Source organism: Periplaneta americana, chromosome 3 (genome assembly GCF_040183065.1).
Source record: "Periplaneta americana isolate PAMFEO1 chromosome 3, P.americana_PAMFEO1_priV1, whole genome shotgun sequence".
In the NCBI taxonomy this organism is placed as follows: domain Eukaryota; kingdom Metazoa; phylum Arthropoda; class Insecta; order Blattodea; family Blattidae; genus Periplaneta; species Periplaneta americana.
This window is the reverse complement of record NC_091119.1, coordinates 152,251,467-152,274,077: the sequence shown is the minus strand read 5'-3', so window position 1 is coordinate 152,274,077 and position 22,611 is coordinate 152,251,467. Positions and strand designations below refer to the sequence as shown.

At 36.4% G+C, this 22,611-nt stretch overlaps 1 protein-coding gene across 1 annotated transcript; it reads right to left on the bottom strand.

Annotated features, from left to right (window-relative positions):
- Nucleotides 1-5,726: 5,726 nt before the first annotated feature.
- Nucleotides 5,727-19,875, bottom strand: LOC138696665 (venom allergen 5-like). The gene is made up of 6 exons (XM_069821893.1): nt 19,790-19,875; nt 14,595-14,705; nt 13,020-13,190; nt 8,832-8,913; nt 8,314-8,455; nt 5,727-6,179 (listed from the first exon to the last, which is right to left on the bottom strand). The coding sequence occupies exons 2-6, from the start codon at nt 14,694-14,696 to the stop codon at nt 5,954-5,956; spliced, it is 723 nt and encodes a 240-aa protein (XP_069677994.1). The 5' UTR covers nt 14,697-14,705; nt 19,790-19,875; the 3' UTR covers nt 5,727-5,953.
- Between the last annotated feature and the right edge of the window lie 2,736 nt (nt 19,876-22,611).

The following is a 22,611-nucleotide window of genomic DNA, read 5'->3' as shown; positions in this document are numbered from 1 at the left end:
TTAAACATACAGTGATAGTCTTCGTCACAATACATTTGAAGATACACATATAATTGAAAACAGTAAAGTTTAATTACAATGAAAACACAAAACATTTTGAAACTCTAAAATTAATGAAAACACTTCACTCTTAATGTAATATTTGTAATTAAATGTAAATAACTTTATTTATTAAAAAACATTCGTATGAATTTATGTTAAGGAACTCATCTACAGAATAGAAATGATTAATTAAAAGCCAATTATAAAATCTAGCTTTGAAACTATTGGTTGGTAACTTATAATATTGACTGCGAAGCTTATTATATAATTTCATCCCCATGACAGAAAAATGTGTACTAGTTTTATGTAATCTACAATATGGAATATTAATTTGTTCACTATTTCTAATTTCATGATCATGTATATTGGCTATTAATGAGTAATTGTCTATATTTTGTCGAGTGTAAAGGACTAGATCGTATATAAGCTTATATAAATTTATGACAGTTAATATCTGTGATTGTTTGAAAAGAGGTCGACAATGTTCAAGATAGTTTGATTGACATAGAATTCTAATGGCTTTCTTTTGCAAAATCAAGGCACTCTCAATTTTGCTACCATTTCCCCAAAAAAATTAAGGCATACCTAATTATCGACTGAAAGAACGAAAAGTAGGCACATCTTAAATAATTTTGAGAAACACAAGTCACTAATTTCTTTAATAAATATATAACTCTTGATAATTTTGTGCATATATATTCAATTTGTTTTTCCCATGTTAAACTGGAGAATAGGGGAGAGTGGGGCACGACGGGGTAGCGGGGAAAGACGGGGTATTCAAGCTACAGCTCCAGTCCGTGGTGGTACCTGTTGGAACAGATTAGAGTTGACAAAGAGACTGAATTTGACAGCGTTGACAGACATTGTGACCTGCTTGAACGCAGTAAGTTTACTTGAATTCAAAGTTCTGTGATTTTACATCTGTGACTTATATATTTACGTGGATATTTAAGTCGTACTGAGGTAATTATGTTTTATTTCTTTTTAAAGTCATTTGTAGTAGTTGAAATTGTAGACTTTATAGATGTGTTCACCAGTGTCAAAATTAATATTTACTAAATCTTAACTTAGTATCGACAGAGTTGATTTAAAATGGCGAGGATGGGGTAAGACGGGGCTTTCTCGGAGGGGCATGATGGGGCAATACCCCATCTTGCCCCACGTTTACAATAGATTTCTCAAAGGCGATTACTTTTCTTTGCAGATAAATCGAGATGGTTAGAACATACAAACGGAAGACAGATAGAGGGAAATGGTCACCAGAGTCAATGAGATTTGCTGTTGACTCAGTTATGCAGGGAGAAATGGGTTATAAAAAGCAGCAGACTCCTTTAAAGTCCCACAGTCTACCCTTGAGCGGAAAGTGAAACTTTTGAAACAACAAGCTGGTAGGCCTACTGCAGCAGTTGTACAGGCAGTGTCCGATAAGGACATTTTATATGTAGAGCAACCTAACCTAAATTTAGTCCAAAGTTTAGGACCAATAAAGACTGTGTTCTCAGTGGAAGAGGAGAATCTGTTAGTTGACTATATATTAAAAATGGAGGAAAGATTGTTTGGCCTAACCACTTATGACCTGAGACTTCTAGCGTACCATGCAGTGGGCTGAAAAATTGGGTAAAATTAACAGTTTTTCGAAGACAAAAGAAATAGCTGGCAAAGACTGGCTGTCTGGTTTTAGGATTCGTCATCCACAGTTGGCGTTGAGGAAACCTGAAGCCACCAGTGCGGCCAGAGCAGCTGCATTTAACAAAATAAATGTCGGAAAGTTCTTTGCTCTATTAACCCGTGTTGTTGAAGAAAATGCGTTTACCCCGGAGAAAATCTACAACTGTGATGAAACACGAGTTACGATTGTGCCAAAACATAGATCAAAGATAGTTTCTTTAAAGGGTAGGAAGCAAGTTGGAGTTCTGACACCCCCCGAGAGGGGGAACACGATCATTGAAGTATGTTTTAATGCAGCGGGGACATACATGGCACCTACTTTTACATTCCCTCGAGTCCGTGCAAATAATCAACTGATGAATGACTGCCCACCTGGAGCAACGGCTGAATACCACCCAAGTGGATGGATGCAGTCCGAAATATTCTTTTCTTGGTTCAAGAGGTTTGTTATGTGGAGTCGAGAAATCGAAGAATCACCTGTTCTTCTTCTACTAGATGGCCATTTCACACATACAAAAAACATGGCTGTGATTGATTATGCAAGAGATACTGGTGTTGTATTGCTATGCTTTCCACCGCACTGTACACATCGCTTACAGCCCCTGGACGTAAGCTTCATGAAACTTTTGAGCGTGTTTTATGAACAAGAAGTTGCCATTTGGCTGAGATCAAATACAGGTCGTGATGTAACACAATTTCAAGTTGCGAAGCTTTATGGCAGTGCCTTTGTAAGAGCAGCAACAATGATCACAGCAATAAATGGCTTTCGTAAGACTGGCATTTGGCCTGTCAATCCATGTGTGTTTGGTGAGCACGACTACGCACTGTCTGAAACCACAGACAGACCGGTTTCCCCTTCACCAGACGAGGCTTCATCCTCCAAAGCTTCCAATCCTATTGTCAACCAACCAACTAGATCATATGACACCGAAAAAGAACAAAAGAAAACTGAGCTTTATACCTGAGGACATCCTGCCAATTCCCAGTTGTAGAGGCCTTAATTTGAAAAAGAAGACACGAAAACAAGGAAAGACTGCCATCCTGAGTTACTATATAAATATGAACTGCAAATGGAAATCGACAGCAAGGCTCAGAAAAAACGACAAAAGAAAGGCAGTGTGAAGAAAAACAATATTTTTACCACTGAGCCTACTGCAGACCTGTGACAAAAGAAAAACAAGTAAATTGCAAAAGTACACCTAAGAAATCAGTTGGCATGAGCTTAGGAATTAAACGCAAGAGCCAAATATCCCATTCTTGATCATCATCTGATATTTCTGACGCAGAATGCTTATATTGCGGATATTTGTACTCTGCGTCTACTGAAGGATGGATCCAATGTTGGAAGTGCCAAAAATGAGCACACTGTTCTTGTGCAGGCGAGGACAATGAAGACGACGAGACCGTTCATCTTTGTGCACTGCGTCAACAGTAACAACCCCATCTTACCCCACCTGGCGGGGCAAGATGAAGTTTTGACCACTCTTCAGAAAAATATTTTTGTATATTAGCTAAACAAAATATACCGTTAAGTTGTACTTAAGTTTTGTACTTGAATGTGTAACAATACACACATTTCTTTTTCAAGTTAATTTAACGTGATTTTCTTGTAATTATAAGCCTCCAAACACTAAATTCCCCGTCATGCCCCACTCTCCCCTATAAAAAGTCCTAGAAATTTGGTATAGCTTTGTATGTTGTATGGAAGTCGTAGTATCCTTCTAGCGGCGCTGTTGTGTTGATGTTTCTGACGGAGCGATCTACTGCCTACAGAATCTCGGGAACAGTTCGGAATCGAATGCCACGAAGTGGTTCCTTCATCTTTGAGATAAAGTCATAATCACAGGGGCTTAAGTCCGGTGAATGTGGTGGATGGAAAAGCACTTTCCAACCCCAGCGACGGTACAGATCAGTTACAGTTAGTGCGACGTGCGTCGGAGCATAATCCTCCAAAATGATAGGAGGGTTCTACAAAAAGTGTTGCCGCATCCTTCACAACGCTGATTTCAGATTATGCTACAAAAATGACAGAAATATTGTACATCAACAGTCTGTGTTTGCGGTACGGTGTTTGTTAGGATGACGCCATTACAGTCGTACATAAGAATCACCATAACGTTCACATTAGTAGGAATATGACGAACTTTTGTTTTGCGTTGTGTCCCGTAATGACGCCACTCATTGGATTGGCATTTAAGTTGAGGATGTTACGATCTGTCCCATGCCTCATCAAGCGCAATAATACGGCGTAAGAAAACGTCTCCATCACAACCATGACGAAGTGAGTTTAAGCGGCGTCGTATCGTATCCATTGCTGCTCTTCCGTCAAATGGTGGGAAACCCACCGCGATGCAATTTACCTTATTCTCAGGCGATTCTTTAGAATACCAGATCACTTATCTGTTGCGCGTTAAGTATACCTCTTCATAGAACATCTCGTTATTCATCATCTTTTACAGTATCCACCTCGCGACAATGAAATTCCCTGTCACCAAGTAATAGGGGCTGCAAGACAATAAACACTTTTAAAAACAGCTTAAAAGATAAACCTTCTTAGCATTTCACTCCAATCATACTGACTTAAACTATCATTGTCTACATTGTTACTTCTTCCTTTAGACATGCATCCTGATAGTGCTGTATTTTCAAAATTGTCTCATAATAATCTCTTTCTATTATCTAACATTATTTGAAATATATTAACATTCCATGTATTTTAGCTTAATTCTGCTACATAGTTTGTATTTCAGTGTTTAATTAATAGTTCATAGTATTTTGTTGTTTAATTCGTAAATAACTCTTGTATACATGTAGCTCTTATCTAAATCAAATTGTTGAATTCTTTGTAAGTTCATACATATTTATGTATACTTTTTGCTGGTTGAGTGGAAGAGAAGGCCTTACGGCCTTAACTCTGCCAGCTAAAATAAATTATTATTATTATTATTATTATTATTATTATTATTATTATTATTATTATTAGACTATGCAGCACAGTCGTATGTGATAATCTTGGCCTAACTCACGTATCGTCTGATGTCGATCTCTGTCTAACAGCGAGGCAACAACCTGCACTTGCTCGTCACTGACACTAAGGCGACCCGGCCGACCCATGTCTGCCACGCTTTCACGTCCCTCATTGAAACCTCTAACCCACCTCGCCACTGTTTTGTATGGTAACACCACAGTCTACAGTCACGAAGCTTGGGTTCTGAGGGTGCTAGGAACAATAGACTGTGCAGCTACTATTTCGCATTGTCTGTAATGAGGCGATATTAGCGATCCTAGTGGTTAGCAACTATCTATGGATGTATATTTACTGCATACTGAGCTTCGTGACTGTATATACTAGACTGTGGTGACACCGTTTCCCCACATGCCTCAACAAGACCTTCATGACATAGTCTTGCTGTGCGATCACGGACACATTGAATTTTCAACCAACTTCCCAACTCCGCTGTTCCTACTTTGTGAACATGGCGAAAACACAACATTTTACATCAATAACACAAACAAGGCTATGTCTTCTCGCCACAGCGCATGCGCTTTGAATCGGAAGGAAAACTCCATTTACTCTGAAGTATGTTAGACATAGATTAACATAATATGGTAGAAATAACAACAATTAATTCCGTCTCGTTTCGCTTCCACAGCAGTGTTGTCACTATTAAAGTTCCAACTCACGTATTTTAGAAACTAATATTTGCTAAGTAACCAAAGTGGATCAATTGAAACAAGTTTAATGACGTAATGCTTTTTATTGTGTTGAGAATAAAAATTTTTGGTTTTTAACCGTAAAACCCCAATCTTATTATTCTTGATATAATCATCTTAAAAGCCTCTGTTCCATTGCATTATTTCTTCTTCTCCTTTCCTTTTTTTAGGCTTACATTTATAAGATAATCTTCCAAGATCGTGACATCGACATCCCCTTTCAAAAGTGTATAAAGGTACACACGATATGGATCACCCACAGGAATTCGAAGACGAAGAGCAGGCAAATTAATTCATGTCCATAATCGAAACCAAGTTTATTATTTTGAATTTATAACAAAATCCAGTGATGACCACCAATGCTACAGTGTATTTAACAAGGTTATATCACCATAGTCTTTATTATATATTGACATGCATTTGGCATAATACAAAATGATCTCATTTCAAGCCAAGAAAACCTGATGTGAATACCCATGGGAAGACACAATGACAATATAAGATCCAATGTCGAATGCGTTGGTTTGATTTACACGCAAAGCCCGTTCTCGCAAGCACCAGTGCATTTTGAGCAGGCGGCACCCTTCTGGTATATCGGCCGCGTTTTGACGTTCCCTCCTGGTCCATAGTTGCAGACGTAGTACTTGTTAAACCATCCGTCATCGCCCTTGTACGCCACGAATCCACAGCCAACATACTGTGTTTCAGCCCATACCAGCTGGGTATAGTGTCCGACTGGCTTACCGGAGGTTGACCTACGAGAAGAATTCCAAATTAAATTCTCTTTCAAAGAGAGTAAACTTGTAACCGCAAGAGTGTTCATGTAATTTATTTAAATCGTACTCCAATAACCGAGAAATAAAGTAAACCACAAGTGAATATCATCAAATATATATTTTTAAGTACCAACGACCATAAACTGAACAGATTGAATATGAAACTTGATTGCAGATATCACATTCACTGACGACGCTATCTTTCATAGTTGTGAAAAAGTCAGTCAACACAATTGTTGTATAAGGGTTATTGAAGAACGAAATGATTTAATGTTATGGAAGAGAAATTCGCTTGAGGTCAGTGTAGTGGCTTATAATTACAACAGAAGTGCTCCATTTAATGCACACTAACAGGATCTCTTTGCCTTGACGTGCTCGATAGGACTGATGTCTATCTTCCTTACATAGCCTTAAAAAATAAATTAAGAGAAAGGCACAGTCGAAGCATGTTCAATAGTCTGAAACTGCATATACAGGATGTTTCCGAACTGGTGTTACAAACTTTCAGGGATGATGGCGAAGGGCACATGTATCAATTTGAGATAAGGAACCATGGTCCGGAAATGACTGAGTCGAAAGTTATAAGCAAAAATAGTTGTGTGGAAATGGAATTGTAATTTGGCACCATGTGCCCTCCTTCCCTTAACTTTTGTAACAATCGTGGAAAAATGGTATGGGCCGGATGTCTCCTACGTGGGTACCTGAACCGATACAATCTGTGGGCTTGTCTACTGTTCCCATTGGCTCATCCGTATTGGAAAATCAGGTCTGCTTATTCCGCTCTCGTGTACTCCTCCATTTCACTAGGACGATTATGAAAATAAAGTCGAAAATAAACGTATCCTTTTCGAAATCAGTGAATTTAATATACGTTTCTAAATTAAATCCTCCAATTTTTTCAGGTTAAGAAAATGTAATATATTGGTACTAAATTTTCACTTTTTCCGGCATGATCTTTTTCCACAATTACTTCTCTTATGGTATTCATTCGACTGTTAGTTATATGGCATATTTTTAGCAGTATTTGGGAGCCTATTGCCTCTATAATTGTCAAATTATTACCTTGGTCTCTTAGGAAAAGACCCATTGAGATAATATTTATTAGTGTTGTTGATATAAGGGGAGATATAGTCTCAAATATACTGTTATATGTAATTAATCACTGATCGCACAATTTTTTAGCTATCCATTATACGTATGAGAAAGCCTAATTACGAACCCACCTAACCTAATCTGATATCACAAAATATAAGGAACATTTTCTCGTGATCTATTAAAGATATGGTTCTGAAATTTTGTACACATTTGCTCTACATTATATGTAACAAATCCCAGCAGACAGAAGTTCAAAACTTCAATTGGTGTTTTCAAAATAAATTTTCAAGCATGTAATATTTTTTTAATACATCATTGCTTTCCCAAATTTAAGTTCTTTAAATATTCACCAAAAACATCATTGCTTTCCCAAATTTAAGTTCTTTAAATATTCACCAAAAACAAATTTTCTGGAAATTTGCATTATGCAATAATAAATAAGTGTGCAGAATTTCATTACTTTATCTCAAATAGTTTCTGAGAAAATGTTTCTTATTTATTGAAAATTGGGTATTGCGGATAACAAGTCGTAAATTTTGAATATTATGCATGCCACATTATTAATTAGTTATTTACCTTTTGTAACCCATAACAACAACAACACCAACAACAACAAGAACTGGTTATAGCACACGAAATAATTGATAAATAAATTATTCTAAATCCTGAAGAAAAAAAAATAAATAAAAAATCAAAGAAGCTAATTGGACCTAACTAGAACACAGAGAAGGGGCTTGGCACTTAATAAGCAATGGCTCTTTAACTTTTAAAACCCATTTAGACTAGTTTTTAGACAATGTGATTTTTTTTATCAGTTTCCACCTCGGCCCTACATTTCCCCATATGGCAATGACAATGGTGTTGTATAACAAAGAAGATCAATCGACTGGGAATATGTTTGGTGCGTAACTTGTTGGCGGAGAAGACAGGTTTTATGTCTTATGAATGTATGTAATTATTGCTCTTATAGACTTCACATGAAGCTATTATTACTCTACTATGTAATGTTTGTGCTTACTTGAAGGCTGGGACGATGTCTTTGCTGAAGTCATTCACCTCGTTGTACCAATCCTGCGTGGCTTGGTCCCACTCCTGCACGTCGGTTTCTTTAACACCAAAAGTCGACGAAATGTGCACGTTCTGACCCACGTAGAACCGACCTGGAACAGTGCGTGAAAATTCCATTTTTAGTCTGTTATACAACTACGCTGTATCAGCTACTAGATTATTAATTAGCATCGATAATATTCGTGATAATAACACGGGATGAGACTAAGAATTCGCCACGGATTAGCTGACATTCGCCTTACAGTTGGAGAAAACCTCGGCCAAAAACCAAACCAAGTAGGATAATCAGCTCAATCGGGAATCGAACCCATAGTTGAGCGCAGCTCTGGATCAGCAGACAAAGGCGCTGTAGCCTCAGTTATGTAGGCAGAATGCCTTCTTAACTGAGAGTAAAATGTACACTCTGTACGATTTTAACATAACTATGACTACAACTTCCTTCACGTTTTGAAGAGAGTTTGAACGCACCCACATTCCTGCAAGCGTCGTGTCCGAAGCTGCACTGGTTCGCCCATTGCTGTGCCACTGCCGCAAGCTCGTCGTCCCATTTCTGTAAATAAAGTCGTCAAAATCACCATCATTATTACGTCATAGTCATCGTGGTTACCAACATCAACAGGAGGACTGGGTCAGAACAAATGAACTAGCCTACATCATGAGAACCATTTGGGAGAAAAGATGTCTCCCATATCCGCCGTGTCTTTCCTGCAGTTTATGTTGTTTTGTAGCTAAGATTTGTATGGTAGACTACAGAGTCTTTCGTAGATCGCGTGTGGTTACCATGATGATCCCCTAGCCTTTACAGCTGACTTATGAAACCGGATTTCGCTACAGACTAGGACTCCTCAAATTCGTCACAATACTGGATGGGTACCGATCCTAAAGATTCCGAAATGATCTCCCCCCGAAGACTCGAACCAGCTCTCATTCCGTATCTCTAGTTGCCTCGCTCCATACAGCTACTTCGTAGGACAGAACATTACAGAATGAAGCATAATAGCCTAATATTATTTAATGTAATATACCTAACATTTCAGATACTTTGCGAACAATGGTAAGGCACCTAGATTTTACGAAACCATTCAGATTGAACGTTCAATTGTAGGCGATTATTCCGCTGTGGTATGGTGCTTATTATTTTATGGACGTGTTTATACGAGTAAACCTACAAGTGTTATTGTTGATATATGACATAACTAAGTTCAGTATTCAAAGTTACTTTGAATAGACCTACAAATTTCTATGAAAATTTTGTTATGAAAGCAATGTGTTGATCAAAATGTTCATAAAGCGTTAGCATAATAAAAGATGACGTCAGAATATTAATTACAATAAGCGATATTGACTGTACAAATGAAAAAGTGCAATTAATAAGTTATCCGACCAATAATAATCTCATTTCCCAGAACAGGGAAATTAATATCAAATATCTTTATATACGCATTTGAGGCACTCAGAAGCAAAGTGATACAAGTGACATTTAGTAAGTTTTGAGATAAGTTACTTTGAAGTTGAAACGGAAATTAAAAAATCTGTTACAGGACTGTGTTGCTGTAAATTTACAGTTGTATATGTTGGTACCTATATTTTTTAACTTCTAAATAGAAATTATCTATTCTAAAACAGTTTAGGTAAAATAGGGTCCTAAAGTCACTCATATTATTTTGCCACGAAAAAAAAATTTGTGGAAAAGTGATATATGTGCAAGGGTTTTCAGTATTTTTATATTATTTAAAACAAGAACAAGGATATTGCTTACAACATTGAAACATTTCTGTCTTAACAGCACTTGAGCTTTCTTATTATCATATTATAACAAAAAATGTGTCTGTATAACCGAAAGAATCAATCAATCTTCTTAATGTATCCAGTTGTTTGCAGACAATATAAAGTCAACTATAGTCCACTGTAGTATTTTCAGTTCTTCTTTTCCATAGTAAATTAGGGGTATTTTGATCGGTGTTCATTATAGACGCCTGTTGCTAGTAGCCAGAGTTGGGATGTAGTCAATATGTACTGCAGAGATGTGTCTTCTGCAACTGGTACTGATGATTTTAATTTACTTTTTTTGTGGTTTATGGATGGACAGTATAGAGGAATGTGTTCCAGATCTTCATCATGATTATTACACCACATACAAGTAGGATTATCAGAAAGGTGAAATCGGTGTAGGTACAATTATGTGATAATATGATCTGTTCTGGCTCTTGTTAAAAATGTTTGAACATGTCTGGGCAAGTTTTTGTAAATTTCCAGGTCATTCGGTTTTTTTTAACGGACTGTAAAATTTTTCCTTTGTCAGAAGAGAGCCAATTGTTGATCCATAAGTTTATAAAATGAAACTTTACTGAAGTAAAGGCATTGGATAGAGATATCACTTGAAGAGGTCTTGGTTGCAAATATGTTGCCTGTTTCGCAACGTTATCGACTTCTCGTATCCAGGTAGACCACAATGACTAGGTATCCATTGAAATTTTATTTTCTTTTGGAGTTTTTTAGTTCACTTAGTTGTTTCTGAATTGGAATAATTCTTTGTGCGTATAGGTGTGGTACATATTTGATTATATTAAATATAGCCGCCTTGGAGTCAGTAAGTATTCAAATAGATCTTTCAGAAATTTGAGTAACACACTAAAGAGCAGCATCAATAGCTAGCAATTCAGTGTCAAGACTGGAGGAGGCTGAATATGTTATGAAGTAGGGGAGAGTCGGGTAGTATCGGACATCGGGTAATATCGGACAGTGAGTTTCTTTCATCTACCACACGATGATAGTACCTGATTGACATGGTTACGTTTCTGTGATGTCACATAGAGAAACGTAACCATGTCATTCAGGTACTACCATATGGTGGTAGATGGAAGAAACGCACTGTCCTATATTACCCGATGTCCGTCTCTCCCCTAATTTTCTTGATATTTTGGAATATAATACCCTGTTCCTGATGTTCCCTCATCAGGGTTTAGAGATTCATCTGTATAAATTTGAAGGTAATCCTTATATGTGCTGCAGAGTAGTTCCATGGCATCCAACTTAAGAATGTGTGGAGGTTCATTTTTGAAATGATTTCGTGGAATTTGTAGGCTATGTTCTGGAATTATCCATTTTCATGGAGGAATTTAATTTACAACTGGAGTTTTAGCAATGAGTGTGACTGTGATATAGACTGGTATTTCTTCTTTGTTTATTTTGTAGAAATTACATAGGATATTATCTGACAGTTTGAAGAACATCTGAGATCTGGATGAGGCTTGCAATTTTAACGTATTTTTAGATCCTTTTTTAATACATAATGTCTGATTGGTTGAATATATTCAATTTCTAGGGCAACAGTTGATGTGGTTTATGGTACTCCGAAAGAAGAGGGCTAAGAAAATTTCAAATTTTAAATGAAATTCAGCCTCAGTCGCTGTTCATTACGTCACTAGCCTCATCTAATGAAGTCACATCTCTCTCTGCTGAAACATCTATGTTTCTGTCATGAAGTGCATCTGTAGTGCTCCTACCGCGAATATTCCTTCAACTTCCTCTTCCACGCACAATTCCACGTCCTACAGCCCTTATTATAGGCCCATCCTAATGCTTCAGTCATCAAGGAAAGAGTGGGATGAATTTCATTAGCTATTGCAAGTTGCTCCATTTATCAAAAGTTATCCTTATTGGATCACTGTATAGTTGGTCCAGCTCAATGTGTGCAGGCCTTCCACGAAGATGTTTCGAATATGTAATCTATTACCTCTCTCCATTATGGCAAATGAATTAGTCATACACAGAAGAAACGCAACAACAATATGTAAACACCGCACTTGTATTAGTTTGCCTCTCAGTCCAAACTCTGTATGCATTGTAATACAAGTGTAAGGCCAACATGGAGCAGCACTGACTGGAACTGCACTTATATTACTTTTTCTCTGAACAGAAGTGACGTTAAAGATTTAGAATATATATTTATCTCACTTTTTTAAAAAATGTCACTTATATTACTGTGCCTCATTTATCCCCATATAATTATACTAAAATGAACTGAGATAGCTGTCTCGTGTCGATTGGACTTGAACTAATAATTTTTAATTTTTATTCTTCCTCAACTTGGTGAGGTTGCCAAAGACAAAGAATGTTAAACAGTAACATTTAAGATGTGACATTAGAAATGTTTTACAAGAAGTTTGATTACAATAAACTGAAATTTACAGTAAATAATGTTTAGAATAATTAAAATTTGTAGTAAAACAAAAAACAGATAAAAATAGAATGAGAAAATTCAACTGTAATTTGAATTGAATTTCAAGTGACGCCGTAAAAGCTGCAGCGAACCCTTCAAAGCCATCCTTGTTGGGACTCCAAATTTATGACAGAATGAGACGTATTGTTTTGTTATGGTCCCTCTAGCGCCCACCATTAATCCGATGACTTCTATATCCCTGAGTTTATATGATGTTTTGTAATAAGGGATAGTTGGTTCATAAATTGTCCTTTTCTTTAGAATTAGATTAACCTCCTCGGGTTGATTCTGATGCGTCTCGAATCTGATGGTCGGATCCAGAATATAACCTTTTGTCTCTCCAGGTTTAAAATCTACTGAATTGATTGAAATTCAGACTGTCGAAGAAGCTACAGAATATTCTATATGCGAGTAGCCTCAGTCATCCTACTTACCAGTTTACGCATGTTGGCTGCTGGTGGCTGTGGGCCGGGTTTGCCTAGCGTCTCCTGTCCAAGCGCCACGCGACTGCGCAGCTTGTTGTGGGCATCGACAATGGCCTTTTTATCTTCATTACGCGTCACTCCGGAGTACCTCAGATCTGAACCGCATTCATCTCCGAACCCCTGAAATGAGATAAAATATTTTAACATTTGATAAGATTCCTTACAAGTGGATTTAGAGCATGACAGATTTCGATGAAATCAAATTTTGGGTTATGAAGTTCGTTTGATATTCAAGGTACCATTTTTTATCCCACGAACAACAATGGTTATGAGAAGCAGTCTGCGATGTTTGGAGTTTTATTCTTTTGCTGTGTTAAATTTGTAAACGCTATTAAGTTGTTACATTAGCCTATATTATATTTACCGTGCTTCAACTGTCGTGATAGTTAATGTTGATGAAAATGATAGGAGAAAGCAGAAGAAGTAGCTTTGTCTACCCGCACTTTTTCCACCACAAACTTAGTGACCTCCCAGTAATTTAATCCTGACGTAGGAAGTCAATTATAATTACTGTTATTACTACTGCTACTTCTGCTGCTACTACCACCACTACCACTACCACTACCACTACTACCACTACCACTACTACTACTACTACTACTACTACTACTACCACTACCACTACCACTACTACTACTACTACTACCACTACTACTACTACTACTACTACTACTACCACTACCACTACCACTACTACTACTACTACTACTACTACTACTACTACTACTACTACCACCACCATCACTTACTTGTTTACGCCTAGATGTAAGCTGGAGGATATTAGTAAGCTGCAATGGATCACATATTTACAGTCACAGTTATGGCGCAGTATGACATTATAATGTTAGTCAACTCTAAGATATCAGCAGTGTCTTTCTTTTTTATAAAGTCGAAATATATTCAGTAGTTTTCTTTTTAAATTTTCTGCAGGAGAACCTGTGATAATAATTAGTGTGATGTTAGCCACATGCGTTCTGTTTCTTGTCCTTCTTCCCTTCAAGGTTCCGATCTCAATTCCATCTCTAATGGGCCTTCCTACAGTTCTGCTCTTTTTAGGGATGTAGCTACTGTAGTACCTATGTCAACATTCTTGGTAGTCTGTTAGTATCCATTCTCTCCAATTCTGTTTTTGTTATCTATTGTTCTATTTGATATTATTATTATTATTATTATTATTATTTAGTAGTAGTATGGATAATAGTAACAGTAGGTAGTTCATGAGTATTACTCCAGAATAGTTTTAACATGAGATGTCTGTACATAAGTTGCCACTTATTTCAATATCCGGTAATTTCATCGCTATATAATTTTATTATTCTAGGTTTAATTTGTACTTCAGTAAAAAAAAAAAAGTTTATAACTTCTACAATAAATTGTCTAGCCTTAATTAATCAGGTAATCTTTTCGTAGTTTGATTTTTATTGTAATTGTAATAGTAAATTTAATATTAATTGTAATTGTATTCTTCATATTGTTGTAATCCCCTGACAGAAGGGAAAAGAAGGCCTAATTGCTATTTCTTACCGAATATGTGCACATAGTGTGGTCGGCGCATACAGAACTGTAGCTGCAGTCATCGGCGAGAGCCGCCACTGCCAGACCCAATGCGAATATCAGTGCATTCATCGTTGGTAACTTAAACAAAAAAAAGATATTTTAAATTGACAATCCACTTCCAAACTGAAACATTATCAAAATAATACAAAGTAGATAATGTAAATAACATTGTTGTTAGCCTACCATGGTATATGCAGAGATTAAAACACATTTTAATGCTGGACGAAAGTAAATGAGGCGATAGCCGGAAAAATGACCCATACGCAAAATTCATGTTTCGAGAAAAGAATGATTGAAAGATTAATTTTTATGTAATTGCGATTTGAATACACTTTTATCAAAATAACAATTTCCATACTGTTACAATAAATAGTGTTCAGACAACTGTAATAATTATCTCCATTATTTTTAATAGACTATTTCTTTACAAGTTTTTGTTAATAATGCATTCCGACTTCAATAGTGTTATAAATATATAGGTATAGTTTATTAAAGCATTTTATAGGTCCTTTTTATTTTATCAAAATACTTTCAATTTGATTATATTTTAGCAAAAATTAAACGTCAGCATTGAACAGCGCACATAACAGAGGTTTACAAGTTCGTAATTCTGTGGTGTTCGGGGGTTGTCATTCTTTTTTTTTTTTTTTTTTTTTTTTTTGAGATGTAATTTTGTTCCCCAGATGAACACACAAGTTAAATTATGCAAGAATCAAAAGAATACTGTCAGTTGATGTGTTTTATTTGTATAGAAGATTATTTGCAATAAGAGTTCCAAGTTTAATTTTTATTTACCTCCAAACTCATTTTTATGACTTATTTTCCTTTACCCAAACAACACAATATTATTTTGGTAAAATTATATTTCTTACATATCTCTCATAGTTACGTCATAAACTGTACTGAATACGTAAAAATCAAGAATATATGTTGGTATAGAATGCAGATTGCAGGTTATTTAGTATTAATCTGGAATGGATTCACGCTCACTTCAAAATATATCTTCAGAGTGCAGTTTACATTTTAGTGCACATCCTGGATGGACTCATACTCACTTTGAGGATCATCTTCACTGTTGTTTGCTGAGTTTCAAAACTACGCAAGGATGCATGGGTTCATCCTAGAGATGAACAACGATCGAAAAAGCAAGACTAACAGCGCCCGAAAACCCGAAAACCCGCACGACATTGTTGTATTACGTCGCGTCCTTGACGTAAAGACTGGTTGCGAGTGTTTCGAGACGTCGAGATTGATCACTCCTGAAGTTCCGAACGTCAATCAGCCTTGAATCGCCAAAGTTGTTTATACCTGATTGAACTTTTATCTACTTTGGCAACTGTTATATACGTATAAACAGTCAAGTAGCCTATTTCAAACATTATCTCTACCTTTCAGTGTATAATAATCCGTTCGCCAGTCTTTATTTAATTACTAGGCCCTTATTAAAAGGCTAGGAATTTTCTTTTCATATGTTTGAGATCAAGTGTGCAGTCTCAAGTAAAAAGAAATTAACGTTAGGCCTATGTTCGTTTTTTCTGTTTATATAACCATAGGTAATATCATATAATAGAACCAGAACATTTTGACAACTAAGATACTTTTCTGTTTTGTCTTTTTTTGTCTCATTTAAAATTTATAATGTTATTTATTTCAATGATGTATGTTATTCAAAGTTACGAAATCTTTCCACGCCGACCAACTGCTATTTCGAGAATGATGAGCGAGACTCGAAGCGCACGAGAGTTACGAGACGAAACTCGAAAGACAAATGCAACGAACACAGAGAGTGAGAGCGGCAATTAGTTTTGTTCATCTCTAGTTCATTCAATTAGATATCCTGCTCTCTGTTTACAAGATACTGAAACGAAACTACGTAAGCAAGTAGATTTTAAAACGGAGAATCAAATTAAACATTCTCCCGAAAAATATTCTATAGACCTATGGGTCCATTTTCCGGCTACCGCCTTAATTGTGGTGGGTTTCAATTGACTCCTACTCTGTATCAATTCGGTCAGTTTGAGCTAAATCAGATAATTAGTGGAAGGATTTTCGCTAGCAACAATTAGAGATGTGTTAAAACACTAGTAGAGACACAGTGTAATTAGATAGGTATGTACTGTTAACTGTGTGTTGTGCTTTCATTGAACACTTATTGAGAGGAATTTCTTTCTCCTTCTTCCAACGAAATATGACGGATCACGGAGAGTCATATGAAGTAAATGTGTTCCGGCTGCCTGTCAAGGAAATATTTCAAATTCATGTTGTAAGCCAGTGATGTCAAAGCAAGCGCATTTTTCTGACCTTGACGTTGTGCGCGGGCATTAAGCGCTAGGTATGCTAGGAGGAATAAGCAGCCTGTTGGATTAAGAAAACAGTGGTGCACAAACTTCAAACGGAACGTGAAATTTTAAGTCGTTATTTTTATATGGCTTCTTTCTGTTTGTTATTTTCTATATTGTGTGTAAAACAAAAGTATTAACACCTATTTCTTAGCCTAATATTGCAGTCGTGTTCTAAACGTTAATAACATAATAAAGAGTAAAGAAGAAATATACACACAAATTCCATAATAACTACAACTATACTGTACTAAATTAAACACATCATTCATAAAGAAAGTGTTATCCCAAAGAAAGACACTGAATATGACATGGTAAGTTGAAATTTATATTGATGGTATCTTTAGCCTTATAAAAGTATTTAAAACAATATTATAGTACAAAGCAAAGTTCCCTAGGTATATGTTTTAACTGTAACTAATTTTACATAAAACTCTTATCGCATTATGCTTTTAGATGATATTGGGGCGCAACTTTCTGTTATCAGAATATTAAATTATCTCGAAATCTGCTGAAGCTATAGAGCTGACGTTTTACCAACACATAGGCACATATCTTTTGTTTGTGATGTAACAGTATTTGCTTTGTTAATTCATTTCCTTACAAACATTTTCCATGCGAATATTTTCAAACATTTTAATACACTATCTTCAGTAATACGTATTTACGATATATTAGATTTACGAAAACATTGTTTTAGTACCTGGAAGGCTACTAAACAAACATATCTGAAAATTTCACTTTTCTGTAAAAAAAAGTTGAGAAAATATTCCTTCTGAATAAAAAAGCAAACTTGTGAAAAATGAGCATTAAAATTAAAACTTACAATCTTATAATGCACTAAGGCCCTATATTTCTCAGACAAATCTAAAAATTAACATGGATACAGTTTTAATAAGTTCTCTTCCCTTTATCCATTGAATCAATGCTGGCCATCCCTGTATATAGCTCGACCAAGCGGCATATACTACCTCTTTCGTCTGTCTCTTTCCTTTCCGGTCTAAAGCGCTCAGACTCTCTTGGGCTCTAAAGCGCGCGCTTGCTCCTATGGGCATCAGTTGACATCACTGTTGTAAGCTTTTGGAAGATTTTGTGGCTTATCGGATAGTATTTGCAAATATTTTATTTCATCTTTCCTTTATAGTGGTAGGCTAGCACAGTTGGTAGAACGATTTGCTAGTGATTGGAAGGTCCTAGGTTCAATCCAGACTGGTGACGGGATTTTCTTGTTGCCATACTTCTGAGGTTCACTCAGCCTACTATCAAATTGAGTGACGGATCATTCCCGGGTAAAAGACGGACGGAGCGTCTTGCCGGCTACACCATTTCGTTCTAGTGCCGAGGAGCTCTACCTCCATTCCCTCCAAGCCCCATCATGACGTACAGTCTTAGAAAAAAGTTTTGTCGCACAGATACTTTATAAGTCCCGGAAAGGAAGCAGTGCGCATGATCAGACATACAGCGAAACAAAACGAATTTTATTACCTCAACTAGTCCTCCTGAGAACCGGGTCGCACGTCTTCTGATCATGCGCAATGGCTCCTTCCTGAAACTTATAAAGTATCTGTGCGACAAAATTCTTTCCAAGGATGTACATAGAGCAGTGTGACCGGATGTCAGGGAAAACTTTCTCGAGATGCAAAAATATTCCGGCAGTTTAATCGATTACTCTCTCGTTATGAGTGTTGGATTTGCGCCCAATTTACACGTATACCAAACATCTCCGAAAAGTCAACGGCTTATTGATTAGTAAAGCTAAGATTGAGTTAAAATAATCGCAGTTAAACCTAAATACGTTGACAATCCTCTTTCCGGCAATCGTAGTGATGGAAATGTATGCAACGATGTTTGAAAACAGATAACTTACGGTTTTGGTGATTTGGTGCCCTCTTCTGTCGTGGTAGCACATGATTGTTAGTTATGGTAACTGTGAGTTTTCATTAATATGATAAAATTAAAAGTTTTCATGGAATGATAAACTTCAAGACTTCCCGTACATTAGAATTTAAAGTAAAAAGACCAATTAGATTGTACACTGTGTAACTCGACACTTTCAATGTTACATGGTGAAGAGCAGACATCAATGACGCAACTTTACCCTCGCCTTCTAATAAAATGACATTAATTTTCAACCCAACGGTCCCGAACAAAGAAGAATTTAAAAGTGCAACAGAGGAAGGCTCTTTTGCTTATCATTCCATCAAACATAACTACAGTTTTCGTTCGATGGATTGCACCTCTTCCTTTGTTAGGAAGGTTTTTATTAAAAGCACCTCACTTGCGGTCGTACTATATATGAGGAGATTTTAGTTAATGTAATTGCCCCTTTTACGATGAAAACCATTGTGAACGAAATAGGAGCAACTCTATGATGATCGATTCCTCCAATGACAAACTTTTGAGACTTGTTCCTGTCTTGTGACGTATTTTGCTCCTAACATAATAATTAAAGTAAGAATAAGTTCGTAATTCAATTTAATTTAGTTTAATTTGTACGACTGATTTATTTAACAATTTAGTATCGCATAAATCCCGGTTTTCTACTTTCAGATCTACTCACCCTGATGGAGATACTTTCACATTTCGTTTTAGTACGCATTTTTAGTACAAATTATTCTAGTGTTGAAATGGCTAGTTACACCAACCGGATTTCTAGCACTTTATATGAACGTATTTTAAAGTATGTAGGCCTAGACATGCGCATATTACAGTTATTAAAAGTTCGATGATCGGGCTTGTAATATCAATTGAATTTGATCTTAACTCTATTACATCAACGATATGAAATTATTTATTAGCTAAGTTTGCACCCATTATACTTACCTTCCGTAGTCGACTGATTCAACTGAATATCTGGGATTTGTTCTCAGTCTTTTATACGGCGCTTTGGAGATCGATTGTAACAATTCATGTGTGATATCTGGATAGCAGGTGCTCTCACAAGTGTTTGCAGTTGCTTCAAGGTGAGCTAATAGTTTACATTAACGCAGTATGCAAATAATCCACAAATACTTGAAAGCTGGGAAATACAATGTAGCCTACGTGCTAAAAAAACAGTTCAAGGACAAATGGCTTTGTTAAGTTTTCTTTAATTGAACAACTGATATTGTTTGCCATTTCGTGAATAATATGGAATAACTTACGTTCTATTATGACGACATAGGTGACACCTGTATATAGGTATTTTTTATGTCTGTGCAGCTGAAACTTCATCCATGGTAGATAGGCACATGTAAAATGTTTAGTGAATTGTCAATACGTTGCTCTGCGCTGGTTCGATTCCCGATGGGATCATGGATTTTCTTCATTGATCTATTTCTTCCGACCGCACTATAGCCCCGAGGTTCACTTAACCTTTAATAGAAATTAGTTACAGGGTTATTTCCATGGAGGTGAAGGCACCAAGGATGTAGGACTGACATCCCTACTGCTACTAATACCGATTAGATATAAAGTTGGGAACTTTGACCTTCCGCTACTCTGTGGGTGTTCGTGGCCTGTAACAGGAATATAGGGTAAAGGTTGGTAATATTGTGATACTAATAATATTGTGATAGTTCTTTTCGAGAATTTTTTACAATTTTACTGAGCGTGAGGTAGATCTTTTTTTATTTTTGCGTAAACTTATTAAGGGAATGTTCGACAAATTTCTGCACAAAACCGGTTCTTCTCTCGCTCAGTAAAATTGTAAAAATTTTTCAAAAAGTACTATCATAATACCTAGTGTACGAGACGAAACGCCATCGTTTAACAGAAATCCCGGCGGCCTTCGCATGCTATAGGAGTAGTCTTCCTACTGTTAAAGCGCGATAGTAATATGCGGTACGATAAAAACATAAAAAGCTTACCGCCAAAACTATAGTAATATGCGGTATGATAAAAAACATAAAAAGCTTACCGCCAAAACGATAGTAATATGCGGTACGACAAAACATAAAAAGTCTACCGAAAAAGCGATAGTAATATGCGGTACGATAAAAACATAAAAAGCTTACCGCAAAAGCAATAGTAATATGCAGTACGATAAAAACACAAAACGCTTACCGCCAAAACGATAGTAATATGCGGTACGATAAAAACATAAAAAGCTTACCGAAAAAGCGATAGTAATATGCAGTATGATAAAAACATAAAAAGCTTACCGAAAAAGCGATAGTAATATGCTGTACGATAAAAACATAAGAAGCTTACCGAAAAAGCGATAGTAATATGCGGTACGATAAAAACATAAAAAGCTTACCGCCAAAACGATAGCAGTATGCGGCACGATAAAAACATAAAAAGCTTACCGAAAAAGCGATAGTAATATGCTGTACGATAAAAACATAAGAAGCCTACCGAAAAAGCGATAGTAATATGCGGTACGATAAAAACATAAAAAGCTTACCGCCAAAACGATAGTAGTATGCGGCACGATAAAAACATAAAAAGCTTACCGCCAAAACAATAGTAATATGCGGCACGATAAAAACATAAAAAGCTTACCGCCAAAACGATAGTAATATGCGTTACGATAAAAACATAAAAAGCTTACCGCCAAAGCAATAGTAATATGCGGTACGATAAAAACATAAAAAGCTTACCTCCAAAGAGATAGTAATATGCGGTACGATAAAAACATAAAAAGCTTACCTCCAAAGAGATAGTAATATGCGGTACGATAAAAACATAAAAGCTTACCTCATTCTTGTAAATGCTCTGTAAATTTCTCCTCTGTTAATACACGTTTATTCACACGAGGCTTCTTGTTTTGTTCAGATCCTGTGTCTTTGAACTTCTTTACTAGTCGGTACATTGTTGTTTTATCCGGCACAGGGGAATCGGGAAATTGACGACGGAACTTACGGCAACACCTTCTCCACGAAGACTTTTTTGCGAAGTATTACAAATAAAACTTACACAGTCGGCACAAAACTGCAAACTGCTTTCTGCAATATTTTGTTGCGCGGGATCTGGTAGTCCGAGAATATTCTCTCGATTGTTGCAAACGTCTGGGTAAATTAGCGGACTCATTATTACTGCCCACAAGAACGGTAAAAAAATATGAATTATTGCTAGATTTCTGTTAATCATTCAATTAGATCCACGAACTAATTCATATGAAGAGTTCAGAGCCATAGTGGGCCAAGCGCCATTTATTAAAAACGAGGGTTAAAGTTAAGTGAATACGATAATTTAATGAAGATTGACATATCATTTAGTTTTTAATGTACATACTTTATATTACTTACTATATGTTTCACTGAATTATGGTAATCACTTAATTTCACTATTAATTTTTAATAGTGGGCGCTTGGCCCACTATGACTCTGAATCCTTCATATGTACTTTTCGCGGGATCTAGTCCGAGAATAACAGAGGCATAAACCCGGGAGCAAGTAGTGGCAGTCCGGCGACTAGTTTTCTGCAGCTTCGGTGGCGTTTCGTCTCGTCCACCCGGTATTATTAGTATCACAATTTACCAACCTTTACCCTACTTTTAAAATATTGCTTTAGGGTAAGATATACGAGCTTTGGTGATGTCGATAGCACATGACCAGCCAGACTGTTGCTTTTCTGTAAAAACATCCAAAATAAGTATATTTTTTTATAATCTGGCCATTATCGAACTGTAGATCTTGTTCTTTAGCTCCTATACACAGATA